The sequence below is a fragment of the Chrysemys picta genome, chromosome 2, assembly GCF_011386835.1.
Source record: "Chrysemys picta bellii isolate R12L10 chromosome 2, ASM1138683v2, whole genome shotgun sequence".
In the NCBI taxonomy this organism is placed as follows: Eukaryota; Metazoa; Chordata; order Testudines; family Emydidae; genus Chrysemys; species Chrysemys picta.
The window spans coordinates 240,311,557-240,328,790 of NC_088792.1; the positions used below are offsets into that span (position 1 = coordinate 240,311,557).

The window sequence follows — 17,234 nt, forward strand, 5'->3', positions numbered from 1 at the left end:
CAAGAAGTTCACTGTAAAAGGATATTATTTCTATAAAAGTTCAAAGTTAAGTTGCTGGCCTATACATGCTCTCTCCTGTACTAGCCTTTATTGATTTTTTTAATTACAAGAAGCTGATATAAAAGTACTTATGGAATCTATTAACTCCCAAGTCTCTGAAGACAAATACAGAAGACTAGCATTTCCCATAAACATATGTAATACTTTTGGAGCTCATATCAATCAGGAGCATCAGATCTAACAGTCGATCAATACAATTCTACTGCATTAGAGACACTATGAAGATAAGGAGTCTAGATAAATACTCTATCATTCTTGTAAGACAACTAGATAGTCTTACCCCACTTCTATCCAAGTGTTTAATTATTAAATACCCTGCATTCAGGTACATACAGTGTATTATGAAGCATTAAAACAGTTTCACTTGAAAAAAAAATTCCATGAATTTTCTAAAACTGATAAATCCCAGTGTTTTCCAGTCATTAGTATAAACAAACTAATCCTTTATATGTGCAAAGAAATCAAAAGCAAAAGCAGACGTAGAAAAGTCAACATAAGATAAGCAAAGTTAGAAATAAAGGAAACAAAAGAAATAGATCACACAAAATCATTTGAGAACTTGCCAGTTTAAACTTGTTACTCACCTTGTCATTAAGCCTGGAGAAGTCAGTGTACCTTCTGAAAACCACCCAACTTTCCTCTGGACTTCTCTTTACCAGTATTTTGTAAACCTATTATGTAAAAATCAATAGCATGGCTTCAGAAAAGGGTACAAACAGTGCATCCTCCTATTATAGTTCAATGATTGGAAGGCTGAAATAACCACTCTCCTGTTCAAGAAAGTGGAAGGATGATATAAATGAAAAAAGTTTAACCAAAAATATTAGCTAAAGGTATTCTACAGATTAAAAAACCCTAATTTTAAAAGTTCTCTCATAACATTTAATGGAAATTAACATGCATTGATCATGAAGGGGAAACTAAGCAAAGGAAGACTGACTTGGAAAGGGAAGGGGAAAAACAAAACAAAAACAAAAAAACAAAAAAAGGGAAATTCCTTTCTCTCTAAGAGCAAAGAGTGATATCCTGGCTCCAATGAAGTCAGTGGTAAACTCTGATTGACTTCAATGGAGCCAGGATTTCCCCCAAAGTATTTTCCACCAAAGTTGAAACCTCTGGTACCAAAGATACATCAATACAACATGCTATAACTAATTAGGTCTGTTGGAATTAGCCTGTATTCCAGCTTTACTTTTTACTGATCCATGAGACCAATCTCCCTCTTCAACATAACATTGATGCTACCAAGCAGGCTCTGGAGCAGTATTAATTTTGAACTGTGTATCATCTAAAAGATCCAGATCTGCACTGGATAATGGTTTGAAAACTTGGTTGCACATACTCACACATGTAGGTACTGCAGGACAACCCCCCTCCACTCCCCCACTTCCCCAAAAAGACAATCACTGTTTTGGCTTACATTTTTATTCAGCCTGGTAGTTTTTGTCCTCCCAAGTGACTGAACATGACAAACCAGCCAATAATGTACATACTAGTTCAGAGTGACCGAGCTGACAGTATCAAAATTATAGTAATTGATCACTTGACTCAGATGTGGTGTCATTACATCACAACAACCCCACTTGATCAGTACATGCAGGCAAATGAACAATAGGCACAAAGGATGGATTTTAAGCAGCATGCCACAACTTCAACACTAATGTGCCTCTTCCCCATCTCTCAAACACCAGGTATTTAAGTGGGTCCAGTTTGGTGTTCAGGACTTCCAACATACAACCAATAACTTGGGGTAGACCCAGGTAGGCCCACCTTTGGGACTCAACTCACTTCTGAATGTCTCTACCTACTTCTGCATGGGAGGCAACAGTTATCAAGGGAGGACCTTAGTCTGAAGATTTCAGGTTTCCCATTTTTCCCCATAGCAAAAAGACCACCAGTGAAATCCTACATCTCACTTACCTTTGAAAGCTGGTCCCTTTTAGCCTTATCCACAATGGAGGAAAAGGCTTTTGAAAAGCCCAGGGAAGTCTAAATAGGAGAGTTGGGCTTCCATGAGAACCAGTTGACTAGCTCGTTCCCGCATCCCAACCCAATGGTAAGGCAACAGACCTCAAGGGTGTAAGCCCCTTTCCCACGCATGCATGAACCTTCATGTTCTTCCCAGGCACTGTGTACTCCCCCTGCAGGCTACTCAAGATTGTCCCTTCCCTGCAGTCAACAGGGGAGTATTCTTCCACCTTTCATTTGGATATGGAGGAGAGGAAAGAGGCAGGGAAAAAAGTGACAGAGGTAGAGATAATGGTATAGAAAAATGCATGAATACCATGGAGCTAAAGAGGTGCTGTAATATAGAAAATATTAAACACTGTCCAAACAAAAATAAGTTGAATATCACTGATCTACAATATACAGTAGCTAAGTACATGAAGATCTTCAGTGAATCAAGAACTCATGAGTTTATTAGTAAAAACAATGTGAAGATACTTCCAGTACTCCAAGATTACAACCTTGATTTCCCAGTGTAAGGAAAAATAATGAAAAGCTTAGTTAATATTGGGGTTTTTGCACAGTATAGGCTGATACAGCTCCTTGGTTAAATTGACAAGCAAGAAATTTCTGGAATTTTAATTGTAAACAATTCTTCCCCCAGAGATATCCTATACATACTCTGCTTCTTCATACATTTTTCTTAACCATCTTTCCCCCCTTGTAGAAGAAATTTTACAGTATTCAAGTTTTTTATAGCAGATTCTTCATTTACTGGTAAATACAATTTCCGCTATAGTCTCAGTAGCTAATAACTCTCAATTCTGGGAAATCTATGTGAATCCTTCTCAGAGAGTTAGACTACTTTTTGCTTATTTGGTCCTTCATAAAGGTAAAATTGTAGACAGTTGTACTATGGTTTAAAAATAAATACACAGAATGATATGAAAAAGAAAATACAAAAACATCTATGAACAGGTCTTTATGGATATGTCTACACAGTAAAGAGAAACCCGTGGCTAGACCATGCCAGCTGACTTGGGCTTGCGGGGCTTGGGCTGTGAGGCTGTTTCACTGCTGTGTAGACTTCTAAGCTTGGGCTGGAGCCCAAGCCCTGGGACTCTCCCACCCTGCAGGGTCCCAAGGCTTGGGATCAGCCCGAGCTCAGAAGTCTACACTGCAATGAAACAGACCAGCATCTTGTGAGCCCGAGTTGGCTGGTACAGGCCAGCTGTGAATTTTTCTTTGCTGCACAGACATACCCTATGTTTATTATAGTCACAAATTAACTTTAAAAAAAAAAAACAACTTTCTTAGAGTGTAGAACTCTATGTGTTGAAGCATTGAGACGGATAGAAATCACTTCTCTGTGTAAGTTGCATTGTACAGTGGTTTAAAAATATAAGATCTTATCTTGTAATTCAGACTAATGATACAAGATTCATTTGTAAAACCAAGACACGAATATAAACTAATTGCTGATGTGATGAAACATAAGGATGGAGAACTGTAGGTTATGAAAGCTAAAATCACTCATCTGTATATACTATAACTGACAATTGGTTTGTGTTTTCAACATGTTTAGAGATTGTTACTGCAGTTTATGAAAATGCTCTGCCACCAAGCAATTAAATAAGCATAAAAGAACAAGTCCACAGAGCCATTTAAAAGACTGTAGAGTTCTGCAGTCAGAGTTATGCAAAAAGACAGACTGCTTATGTATTTGCAGAAAATAATGAATTTGTCCATGTCCTGAATATTTTCTGGATCAACATCTTCCAAGATTATCATCATTTAAATCTCCCTTCCCTCAAATCTTCCAAGACTTATGTCGGGTTTTCCAACTGATAATTGGTTTACAACTTTACTTGCATTGCTTTATGTGCTAGACACAAAAGATTTATATTTTTAAAATAATCATTTGGCTTAGCCACCTTACTACATGAAACCAAGTGTTTAACAGTAAAGTATTTCAATAATTTTATACTAAATTTTAGCAGCAAAGTGTTCTATAATAAAAATGAAGTTGAAGTTTAACTTTTTAAAGCAACTCTTGCAGGAGTCATTGAATTCCAAAAACTACAAAAAGAAGAAATTTAAGGCTATTTATATTTTAGGGAATACCATATGTTAAAGTATTTGACCACTATAGCAAGGAAGTCTTCTTCCTGGTAACTTTTCAAAAAGCTATTTCTATTGAGCTTCCCTCTTCCTCCTCTGTGCCTTATTGATTTTAAGAAGGTTTCACAGGTCTGATTGCTGATGTGATCCATCAGTGATTGATTCACTTATTACTTAATGCTCACAGTTTTTATAGGTATAACTCAGTTTTCACTTACTTATTGAAAACATGAAACACAGATGTTGAATAGTTCCCCACTATACACTTTTAAATGCAACAGTTATAGGAAAGAGAAGCAAGGCATTCAGCAAGAGCAAAAAACCTGAAAAATTAAGTATCAGTGTAAATATAATACCTGGAGCACATATGATAGGATTCCCAAACTAAAAGATTTATTGTAGCCCAAAGCCAAGCCTCTCTTTTGTTAAGCTCCCCATGTTTGTATTTAAAAAAAAAAAAAACACACACACACACTTTGGCCCCGATCCTGTAAATATTTATATTAATTAAATATGACCTTAAGTGTTACAGAGTAGAGGCATTTATTTATATCTTATTTCGTCCTTTTGCATTTGATGATTTTATCTTTGTATTTTAAAAGAAGCTGAAGTGAACATGATTGTTCTTATAACAACTTCACTGTTAGCATCTTTTCTGACCAAACTTACTTGTTAGCATAAAAGCACCATTCATTCTGTCACCACAGTTTTGAAGCTAGTATTTATTAGAAACCTAAAAATTAACTTATATGTGACATAATTTTGCTAATGTGTTTTTTGGAATGATAGCGAGGATAATGTTAAAAGTTGAGAAATGTATGAAGTCACTGGAATAAATGTTAACTTCCTTTAAAATACTATAAGTGAAAAAACTGCTTACAAAGAGAATCATAATTTTCATTTTTAAAAATATATTTGTAAGTGTCTGATGGCATTAACTTCCAGTCACTATTAACCTGGAAGAAACTGAAGCTGAATTAGAGAGAAAAAAAAAAGACCTCCATTCACCAATTTCCAGCCCCATCTAATTTGCACCTACTTGCTTTGTGATTAATATTATTTTCCTGACCATTACTAAGAAACTGTACACATTATTTCACATCGGCCTCTTAACCACAAGTGATTTTCTTCACTTAGAAGTCACAATCTTTAGGAATGTGAAGTCCCAATGAAGTGCCTCAACCACATCCATTGAAGTAAATGCCTTCATCTGTTTAGTTCTAAATGGGATGTCAAAGGAATTACAACTGGCAGCTATTCCACACGTTCCGTAAATAATTTTCAGAACAGTTAAGCTGGTATTTTGACATGAGATTCCAGACATGATTGTTTGCAGCTTATTGTTCATGCATTCATACTGAAGTGTTTGGAACACAACAGATCTGTTTTAAAGGGGCTAACACTGGCAAAACAAAAAGCTACAAAACATGTAGTTTTGGCATTTTAGCAAGTTCTTTAACAGCTGTAAAGAAATAACATGTCAGTCTTTTAATACTTGTTTTAAAGAGGATAAATTATCTTTCAGACATTAAAACATGAAGAATCTCTCCCATAGCTACTTATCCTGCACTTCGGACGGAAGAATCCCATGCACTGCTACCGACTAGGGACCGAATGGCAAGGCAGCAGTTCTGCAGAAAAGGACCTAGGGGTTACAGTGGATGAGAAGCTGGATATGAGTCAACAGTGTGCCCTTGTTGCCAAGAAGGCTAATTGCATTTTGCATTGTATAAGTAGGGGCATTGCTAGCAGATCGAGGGACGTGATCATTCCCCTCTATTCCACATTGGTGAGGCCTCATCTGGAGTACTGTGTCCAGTTTTGGGCCCCACACTACAAGAAGGATGTGGAAAAAATTGAAAGAGTCCAGCAGAGGGCAACAAAAATGATTAGGGGGCTGGAGCCACATGACTTATGAGGAGAGGCTGAGGGAACTGGGATTGTTTAGTCTGCAGAAGAGAAGAATGAGAGGGGATTTGATAGCTGCTTTCAACTACCTGAAAGGGTGTTCCAAAGAGGATGGAGATCGGCTGTTCTCAGTGGTGGCAGATGACAGAACGAGGAGTAATGGTCTCAAGTTGCAGTGGGGGAGGTTTAGGTTGGATATTAGGAAAAACTTTTTCACTAGGAGGGTGGTGAAGCACTGGAATGGGTTACTTAGGGAGGTGGTGGAATCTCTTTCCTTAGAGGTTTTTAAGGTCAGGCTTGACAAACCCCTGGCTGGGATGATTTAGTTGGGGATTGGTCCTGCTTTGAGCAAGGGTTGGACTAGATGACCTCCTGAGGTCCCTTCCAACCCTGATAGCTATGATTCTATCACTTGCTTGGTATTTTTTTTTTGCAAGGAATTTTTGACCTGAAAGGAGGAAAGATGGTCTTATGGTAATAGAGTAGCTGATACAGGACCTGAATAGGAATACAAAGAGGGTACTGTAATTAATTTAAATCAACAAGGGTTTAATGAAAAATAGATCCTGTCAAACTAACTTGGTATCTTTTTTGATGAATTTACAAGTTTGGGTATATTTAGACTTCTGTAAGTTATCTGACTTGGTACCACACATTGAGTAAAAACTAGAATGATATAAAATTAACATGGCAAACATTCAATGCATTAAAAATTGGCAGGTCTCAAAATATAACTGTACATGGGAAAGAATCAACGAGTGGGTGTGTTTCCAGGTCTGTCCCGCAAGGATAGGTTCTTGGCCCTACACTATTTAACATTTTTATCAGTGACCTGGAAGAAAACAAAATCATCACTGATAAAGTTGGCAAATGACACCAAAAATGGGGTAGCGGTAAATAATGAAAAGGACAGGTTACTGACTCAGAGCAATCTAGATTGCTTGGTAAACTGGGCACAAGCAAACATTATGCCTTTTAATAGGTTTAATGTAAATATATACATCTACAGACAAAGAATGCAGGCCACATTTCCCTGGTTGGGGGACTATCCTGAGAAGCAGTGACTCTGAAAAATATTTGGGGGTCACAGTGGATAATCAGCAGAACATAAACTCCCAATTTATTTTTGTGGGCAGAGGAGCTAATGCAATCCTGGGATGTATAAATAGGGGAATCTCGAATAGGAGTAGAGAGGTTATTTTATATCTATGTTTGGAACTGGTGTGACTGCTGCAGGAATACTGTGGTCAGTTCTGGTGACCATGATTCAAAAAGGATGTTGATAAATTGGAAGAGAATTCAGAAAGAGCCACAAGAATGATTAAAGAATCAGAATACATGCCTTACAGTGAGATTCAAAGAGCTTAGTCTATTTATCTTAATAAAGAGAAAGTTAAGGTGTGATTTGATTGCAGTCTTAAGTATCTACCTAGGGAACAAATATTTCGTAACGGGCTCTTCAGTGTAGCAGAGAAAGGTATAAGATGATCCCATGGCTAGAAGTTGAAGCTAAACAAATTCAAACTGGAAAAAAAGGTGTAAAGTTTTAACAGTTAGTAATTTAATTAACCATTGGAATAATTTACCAAGGCTCGTGGTGGATTCTCCATCCCTAACAATTTTTAAATCAATATTGGATGTTTTTCTAAAAGATATGCTCTAGGCATTATTTTTGGTGAGTTCAATGGGCCTGTGTTATACAGAAGGTCAGACTAGATCATCACAGTGGTTTGTTCTGACCTTGGAATCTATAAGGCAATTAACTGGGTTCCATTGCAGAGTGTCTGAGACTTTGGGAAAGAGAACCTACGTGCCTCAGTTTCCCCATCCGTACAATGGGGAAACTACTCTGACATCTCAGCAGTATTTTGAAGCTAAATTAAAGTTTGTAACACACTCAGATCCTTGAACGGAAGGTTTAATTATTTAAATGAAAAGCATTATGAAATAAAATTCATGATCCCATTATCTTTATAGGAGGAACTGCACTTCACTGAAACAAACTTACAGTGAATTTTGCCCTTTCTTCCATCACCTCATACCCCAGTATGGTAGGTGTAGAAGGTCGATCTTCCCAGCTCCCAGAGTCTGTATTTTGCTCAATATCTTCCATAGGCTGAGTACAGTATTCAACAGATGTGTCCACACCTGTAAATTTAGTCCTAACAAGTGGGCTACTACATATAGATGACGTGGAGCCAATCTGTTCAGGCACACTCATCTTTTTAAAACTACCAATGGTAGAGTCCTCCAGCTGCCCTTTTGAAGAATTTGAATTTGTTGAGATGCTCCCAAAGGAAGAACTTCTTTGGTTTCTGTTTGTTGTAAAGTTGGAAGAGGAACTTCCTATAGGAATAGGAACAGGAACGTAGGGGGTTGCCATTCTTCATTAGAAAACTTCAGCAAATCTACACTTTGTGGTCCAAGAATTTAAGGTTCATTCTCTTCTTTTCAAGAATACAATATCTGGAAACAAAAAAAACCCACTTTGAAATTACTACCTTTCTTAATATTTCTACAATGAATATAATATTAAAATACTGTATTTGGAGGAGTCCACAGTTACATTAAGATAACAGTTAAAACACGGTCACATGGAATTTGCTATCATGTTAAGTGCCCTCTCAAAAGTTAATCTTTAATTTTTAAAAGGTGCATTGTCAGAGAGGTCCTCTACATCTCAGAGCTATTAAAACCTGAATAGGTAGTTAAGGTATGACTTGCATCCCATTACACAAACCCAAAGAAAAAGATTGTATTTAAATACTGTTGCATCATGGGTGATGCATAATGGAAGCTGGGGGAGGCGGCCGGGAAAGGGGAACAGTGGTGGATTTGGGACACTCGGAAAAATCTCCCCCACCATTGCCCCGGGGCTGGAGGAACTCTCACTCCCTGCTGGGGCCCTCGCAGGGGCACAGAGCATTTCCGGTCTCAGGGCTGCAGCAGGGTGTGGGGGGAGAAGGAGCGGGGGCCTTGGAGAGAAACGGTGGAGTGGGGGCAGAGCCGCAGGGGAAGAGGCAGAACGGGGTTGGACCATGGGCAGATGGAAGGGGCAGAATAGGGGAGAGGCTCAGGGCTTCAGCTAGGGTCGAGAGCTCTGCCGGTGCCGGCCGAGAACTTGACCCCGGCTGAGCTCAGGTCCCCCACCCACTCATGGCCCCACCTAGCTCTCAGCACAGTGGGGCGGGGGCTGAGAGCAGCAAGTGGGACGTGGCCTTGGCCAGAAGAGGCAGGGCAGGGGACTAGTCTCTCCAAGGGGAAGCTTCCCCCGCCGCCAAGTGTTGCATCACCAGTGGAAAAATTATAACTTTTAGGTTACATAGGTAGATACTTAAAACAAACAGCAACTTTTAAAAATTTTGTAATTACTAATATTTAGCATAAACAAATTGAAGCTTCCCTCCTGAAGTATTGTTGTTATAAGTTTTTGTAAGGCTTAAGAAGCACACAACATAAACCAAATCCATAATAATAAATAATAATAATGATGATTTACATATCATGAATCAACAGGAAACACACAGTAGCCTACAGGTGTGGGTGGAATGGAAGATACATTTGTGTATATTTCATATGTACTAAAATATGGCACGTATCCTTGCAAAGGAAATTATGAGTTTGAAAAAATGCTCAAGTGTAGAGCATACAATATTACAGGCATTTATAGGGCGTTTATAACCATGTTATCTGGGCACATTTTACATGGTTTGAGCTGGAAGCATTAAGTATTGGAAGCATTTTCAGAACAAAAGGAGAGTAGAGGCTATAAAAATAAAAAGCTCAATAATAATGGGGGATTTCAACTATCCCCATATTGACTGGTACATGTCACCTCAGGATGGGATGCAGAGGTAAAGTTTTGTAACACCTTAAATGATTGCTTTCTGGAGCAGCTAATCCTGGCACCCACAAGAGGAGAGGCAATTTTTGATTTAGTCAAAGGAAAGCGCAGGATCTGGTCCAAGACGTGAATATAGCTGGACTGCTTGGTAACAGTGACCATAATATAATTAAATTTAACATCTCTGTGGCGAGGCAAACACCACAGAAGCCCAACACAGTAGCATTTAATTTCAGAATAGGGAACTACACAAAAAAGAGGAAGTTAGTTAAACAAATATTAAAAGGTACATTGCCAAAAGTGAAATCCCTGCAAGCTGCATGGAAACTTTTTAAATACAACATAATAGAGGCTCAACTTAAATGTATACCCCAAATTAAAAAACACAGTAAGAGAACCAAAAAAGTGTGAAAAAAACAACAAAGTAAAAGAAGCAGTGAAAGGCAAAAAGGCATTCTTTAAAAAGTGGAAGTTAAATCCTAGTGAGGAAAATAGAAAGGAGCATAAACTCTGGCAAGTGAAGTGTAAAATATAATTAGGAAGGCCAAAAAAGAATGTGAAGAACAGCCAGCCAAAGACTCAAAAAGTAATAGCAAAAAAAATTAAGTACATGAGAAGCAGGAAGCCTGCTAAACAGCCAGTGGGGCCACTGGATGATCGAGATGCTAAAGGAGCACTCAAAAATGATATGGCCATTGTGGAAAAACTAAATGAATTCTTTTCATCAGTCTTCACGGCTGAGGATGTGAGGGAGATTTCCAAACTTGAGCCATTCTTCTTATGTGACAAATCTGAGGAACTGTTCCAGATTGAGGTGTCATTAGAAGAGGTTTTGGAACAAATTGATAAATTAAACAGTAATAAGTCACCAGGACCAGATGGTATCACCCAAGAGTCCTGAAGAAACTCAAATGTGAAATTGCAGAACTGCTAACTGTGGTGTGTAACCTATCATTTAAATCTGCTTCAGTACCAAATGATTGGAGGATAGCTAATGTGACGGCAATTTTTTAAAAGGGCTCCAGAGGTGATCCCGGCAATTACAAGTCTGTAAGTCTGACTTCAGTACCGGGCAAACTGGTTGAACAAAATTGTCAGACATATAGATGAACATAATTTGTTGGGGAAGAGTCAACATGGTTTTTGTAAAGGGAACTCATGCCTCACCAATCTACTAGAATTCTTTGAGGGGGTCAACAAGCATGTGGACAGGGTGATCCAGTGGATATAGTGTACTTAGATTTTCAGAAAGCCTTTGACAAGGTCCCTCACCAAAGGCTCTTAAGCAAAGTAAGCTGCCATGGGATAAGAGGGAAGGTCCTCTCATTGATTGATAACTGATTAAAAGATAGGAAACAAAGAGTAGGAATAAATGGTCAGTTTTCAGAATGGAGACAGAAAAATAGTAGTGTCCCACAGGGGTCTGTACTGGGACCAGTACTATTCAACATATTCATAAATGATCTGGAAAAAGGGGTAAACAGTGAGGTGGCAAAATTTGCAGATGATACAAAACTACTCAAGATAGTTAAGTCTATAGTTAAGATAGATAGTCAAAGCAGACAGTGAAAAACTACAAAGGGATGTCACAAAACTAGGTGACTGGGCAACAAAATGGTAGATGAAATTCAATGTTGATAAATGCAAAATAATGCACATTGGAAAACATAATCCCAACTATACATATAAAATGATGGTGTCTAAATTAGTTGTTACCACTCAAGAAAGAACTTCGAGTCATTGTGAATAGTTCTCTGAAAACATCCACTCAATGTGCAGCGGCAGTCAAAAAAGTGAACAGAATGTTGAGAATCATTAGGAAAGGGATAGATAATAAGAAAGAAAATATCATATTGCCTCTATATAAATCCGTGGTACACCCGCATCTTGAATACTGATTGCAGATGTGGTCGCCCCTTCTCAAAATAGATATATTGGAATTGGAAAAGGTTCAGAAAACGATGACAAAAATGACCAGGAGTATGGAACGACTTCTGTATGAGGAGAGATTAATAAGATTGGGACTTTTCAGCTTGGAAAAGAAACGACTAAGGGGGGATATGATAGAAGTCTATAAAATCATGACTGATGTGGAGAAAATAAACAAGGAAGTGTAATTTACTCCTCATATCATAAGAACTAGGGGTCACCAAATGAAATTAAAAGCAGCAGGTTTAAAACAAAGAAAAGGAAGTATTTTGTCACACAATGCACAGTTAACCTGTGGAACTCTTTGCCAGAGGATGTTGTGAAGGCCAAGATTACAAGAGGGTTCAAAAAAGAACTAGATACATTCATGGAGAACAGAGCCATCAATGGCTATTAGCCAAAATGGGCAGGGATGGTGTCCCTAGCCTCTGTTTGCCAGAAGCTGGGAATGGACGACAGGGAATGGATCACTTGATGATTACCTGTTCTGTTCATTCCCTCTGGGGCACCTGACATTGGCCACTGTTGGAAGACAGAATACTGGGCTAGATGGACCTTTGTTCTGACCCAGTACGGCTGTTCTTATGTTCTTAACTCCTTCAGGTGCCCTGACTTTAAAGACACACATAATGTGCAAGAACACACTACTTCATACTTGGAGATCATGTTACACAGTTTTAAATTCTCAACAACAAAGACCTTTTGATCTGTCATGATTTGCTAATGGCAGAGTTCAAAAATACAATAAAAAACTAGAATGTATGGAAGCCAAATCATCAGCAAAAGAAAACAATGCAAATGTGACAGCCCAAAATCTCAACTGAACTTAAAGTAATCGCTCCTACACATTTTGGATTGACACAACACATGAAAAGGAAGAAAAAACAGACAAAAAACTGTTTTGCTACTTGCTTAAAAGTATTTTGACAGATAAGAGGCCCACACTGATGCAGTGAGGATGACCGGTTAAGGATAATTTTAAATGAGCTACCTATCTAATGTATTAAAGTTTAATACTACTCTCATATTTCATTACAATAAAGCAGTGGAATCATTACACCCCAGCAACTTCACGGATGCATACAGCAAAACATTCAGCACACTCTAACGCTACAACAAAGTAAACAACTTTTCTTCATCTTTATCCAGAGAGACCTGGATTTTCCCTGATCTTCAGAAGAGATTTGTTCCTCTCCCAAACCTTTGTTTGGGATAGTTCAACCCCAACAGCAAAGCAAGAATTAAATAGAAAGAAAAGAGCAGTCACCTTTGAAGTTGTTGTCTGAAAATGATTAACTGCTAAATAAACACCATCAAAGAACTGGATTCCAGAATCTCTGTATCATCACATGCTACAAAACAAAGATGCCAATCTCTCCTGCCTCCATGTTTACAACACCCAACTCTTCTCTCCTTGAAGTGAACCATCTAAACTCAACACACCATAAAGAAAGAATTTGTCTGTATTTAAACGTGTTGGATACTGCTAACAGTTTAAAAAAACAGCATGTTTTTCACTAAAGCCACACACAAAAAAGTTAAAAACCACAAAACTTAAAATCATATATTGTAAACAAAATTTTATTTAGAACTTCAGATTGAATTTTTTTTTAAATTTACTTGTCACTATTTATGCTCTGTTTAATTTTAGTGCTTCTCTGTTTGGACAATAGAGTCAGTTTTGTTTTAGTCAATTTCACTTCTAGAGTTCTGGTTTCAAACACTTGATTTTTGTTAACATTTAGGAACATCTCTATTGGTCTTAGGTTCTATAAAAGCTTGTTTTTACAAAAAATAAATTTTGGGCTAAATTTAAATGGATACTGTCCATTTAGCCATTTATTAGTTTACTGAGATATTGCTCAGAGACTCAGTGAAGCTAAGGCCAGTTGTGCAAAGTGTTGTAAAAAACATACAGGAGCTTATTAATCAGCAAGACAAAGGCATCAGCAATAAAAGGCTAGCTATATCCATGTCTTAATGGTTCTGAATAATTTAAGTTTTTAAAACTAAATAACAATCGCCACTAGCCCTTTATCCAGTCATTGGTTGACATCTGCTCATTAGTTTGTATTACTTAAAAACTGTTAGAACACATTCCAAAAATGTGGCAAATATCAAGCAAATGAACATTTGGCACTGTGCTACAACCCCGATTTTATTACACCATCAGAGTGCAAACTGCTCTTTTTTAACATAACATTTTCCAAATCTATTAGATAAATAGGCATATCAGGTGCATCTAATTATACAGTACAAGAAGATACATGGAAAACTTCCTCTACCTCCCTTCCCTCTGGAATCTGGTAATTTGAACGTTTTCTTCTTACATAATTTATACCATACAGGCCAGTGCTTTTCAACCTTTTTTCATTTGCGGACTCCTAAACAATTTCAAGTGGAGATGCAGACCCCTTTGGAAACCTTGGGCATAGGGGACTCTGAGGGGTCCACCAACCACAGGTTGAAAACTGCTGATATAGGCAATTTGAGTATTTTATAATGCATACAACTTTTATGAATAAGAAACAGTATCTTACATTTACAGTATCTGCACTATCTTCAGATTTAGGCCTTCATACCTGGTGTATGTTGTCAGAACCGTTTTTTCTAACCCATTAAGTCAATGGCAAAACCTCAGTGGGAGCAGAATCAGGCTCCAGTGGCAGACCCCTTGAACCAGAACGCAGGTTCTTTACGTACTATACAGATCCACAAGCGATTCCTACTTGTAAGGCTTCCAAAAAACTTGAACACCCGCCCGCTACAAGGCAGGTCGATATACCAGCCCAGACGCAAAGTACACTCACCCACCTGACGATGAAATATAGGATTTATTTTATTCCCGAATGAGTTTCATTCGCCCATCACTAACATGCAGCCACCTCGGGGGGGAGATCGGCCAGGCAGCGTGGGCAGAGCAGGGGCGCGCTTGCCGAGCCCCTGGGGCGAGCCCTGCCAGGCTCGGAGCACCGCGCGCCAGCAGAGAGGAGACGCTGAGCACTGCGCGCCATGGCTGCGGCGGGGGCTCCCCTCACCCCAGCGCTCGAGGGCCCTACCCGGGCGGGGGGAGGACAGGGGCTGCCCGCGAGCAGGGTCTCAGTGACTAGCCGGCCCGGCAGGGGGTCACGATACCTCCCCCCTCAGCGCGCGGGGGCTGCCCATGTTCCACCGCCCACGGGCCGCCAATACCCCGCCTCTCGGGGGGGCTCGGCTCCCTCCCTGCGCACAGACTCCACCCCCCACCCCACCCGCGTGCCCCAAGGGCCGCGGGGACCCCGATGCCTCCTCACCTGCTTCCCGTCGCGCTCCCTCGCTCAGCCACTGCCGCCGCCACACCAGCTGCCCTTCCCCCTCCTCGCGCAAAGGAAGGCGGGGCTAGGCCCAGGTTCGCGAGGGAAGGGGCGGGGTAACGGTCAGTACCTGTGGGGTTTCGCCCTACAGCGGGTACTGGGACGGGCGGGCCTAGGCCCGCCCACCTCCCGGTTGATACCAATAAGGATTGTTGGCAGCGAGTTTAAAAAGCATTAAGACTACAAGTCCCAGCAGGCAATGGGGCCACAAATAGACGGCCGCTCCCGGCAGACACCGCGGCAAAAACTACAGCGCATGCTGGGAGCTGCAGGCTCTACTCACGGCATTGCGTGTTAGGTCACGTATGCCCCATGCATCGCATTGCATGCTGGGATTTGTAGTCATATGGGTTGCTACTAGTGCTGCTTGCTATGCAGACTATATTGCTGATACTTGTGCTATCTTGAAGCAGAATCCGACGTCCAGTGTGTACCAGCACAACCAGGTGTAGCAGCAGGCAGTGCAGTCAATAGACAGTTTGCCATAGGGAAGGGATTTTAACCTTTTGGAGCCCTGAGCCATGTCAAATGACTGGAGCTAATAAATAAAAAAGGTCAAGCTCTCACTTGCTCTTGTGTGTGTCGCTTCTTTTCCACAGAGCGCTGGAGAAATAACCCCGACTCCAGTACACAGTAGTAGTTGCATATAGACAAGGGATTTGGGTTTGTCGGTTGGAGAAACTGAAAATAATTGAAAACTAACATTCTTTTGGTTTTGAAAATCAAACGTTTTTCAGTTTTTAAAAACAAACAACTATTGGGGTTTCCTTTTGGGGGAAACCCTGCTCCCTGCCTTCCCTGAACAATCTCGATGAAAATATTAGTTTTTTTAAAACCCTTTAAAATGTTTGTGGAAACTATTTACTATTTTCCAAGTATCATTAGTCCCATTTTACAGATGGATAAACTGAGGCACAAAGCAGTGAAATGACTTGTCCAAGGTCATGCAGCAGGCCAGTGGTAGAACCCAGCTCTCCTGAGACCCAGTCCATTGTTCTGTCAACTAGGCCTTACAACGTCCTTTTCCAATTTCCAAACAGCAATAGCTGAGAACCAGTAGCTAAAGCAGAGACAACCTGTGCCTGCTGATAGTGATGGGGGAAGAGTGAGGGCAGCCAGCTTCAGCAGTGTTACTGAGCATGCTCAGTACAAACCAAGCAGCAAATCTGGGGGAGCACATTACCCCGCATGCTGCCTCCACCCCCATGCATCATCTCTGGTCTAAAGAAATTAAGGATGAACTACAGTTGCGAACTTTCTGATTGCAGAAAACCAAACACCCTTGCCCTCATCCCTGTCCCGCCCCCTCCCCGAGGCTCCTGCCCCTCCCCTTCTCTGAGTCCCCTGTCGCTCACTCTCCCCCACCGTTGCTCACTCGCTCATTTTTACAGGGGCAGGGGTGCGGGAGGAGATGACAGCTGTGGCTGGGGGTGCAGGCTCTGGGAGGGGGCGTGGGATGCAGGGTTTGGGGTGCAGGAGAGGACTCTGGGCTGGGGTTTGTGGTCAAGGGCCTTGGAGTGTGGGAGGGGGCTCGGGGCTGGGGCAGGGGATTGGGTGCAGAAGGGGGTGAGGGCTCTGGCTGGGGGTGCAGGCTCTGGGGTGGGACCAGAAATGAGGGGTTCAGAGTGTAGGAGGGGGCTCTGGGTTGGGGCAGGGGTTGAGGTGTGGGGTGCAGGCTCTGGGAGGGAGTTTGGGTGCGGGAAGGGGTTCCAATCTGGGGCAGTAGGTTGGGGTGCAGGAGGGGGTTCAGGGTACAGGCTCTGGGCAGCACTTACCCCAGGTGGCTCCCAGAAGCAGCCAGTATGTCTGGCTCTTGGGCAGAGGCACGGCAAGGTGGCTCCGGCGCTGCTCCCCCTACCCTGCAGGCACCACTCCATTGGCTGCAGTTCCCGGCCAATGGGAGCTGCAGAGCTGGCGCTTGGGGCAGGGGCAGCACGCAGAACCTCCCTGCGCCTAGGGACCGAAGGGACATGCCGGCTGCTTCCGGGAGCCGCATAGAGCCAGAGCGGGCCAGGCTTTTAAGGGTCAGTGGTGCTGACCAGAGCAGCCAGGGTCCTTTCTTGACCAGACAT

General features: G+C 41.1%; 1 protein-coding gene across 5 annotated transcripts in view; it reads right to left on the reverse strand.

Moving 5' to 3' along the window:
* The window catches only part of SNX16 (sorting nexin 16), a 40,007-nt gene extending 24,584 nt beyond the window's left edge, over positions 1-15,423 (reverse strand). The window contains exons 1-3 of one of the 5 annotated variants that reach the window (XM_005301499.5): positions 15,103-15,423; positions 8,045-8,502; positions 645-731 (exon numbers count right to left, since the gene is read on the reverse strand). In XM_005301499.5, coding sequence (XP_005301556.2) covers positions 645-731; positions 8,045-8,419 — 462 coding nt within the window. In that variant the 5' untranslated portion in view covers positions 8,420-8,502; positions 15,103-15,423. Of the gene's footprint in view, positions 1-644; positions 732-8,044; positions 8,503-13,076; positions 13,238-14,391; positions 14,815-15,102 lie in introns of those variants that run through there. The other 4 variants (XM_065585815.1, XM_005301502.5, XM_008165314.4 and 1 more) reach the window with 4 other exon arrangements.
* Between the last annotated feature and the right edge of the window lie 1,811 nt (positions 15,424-17,234).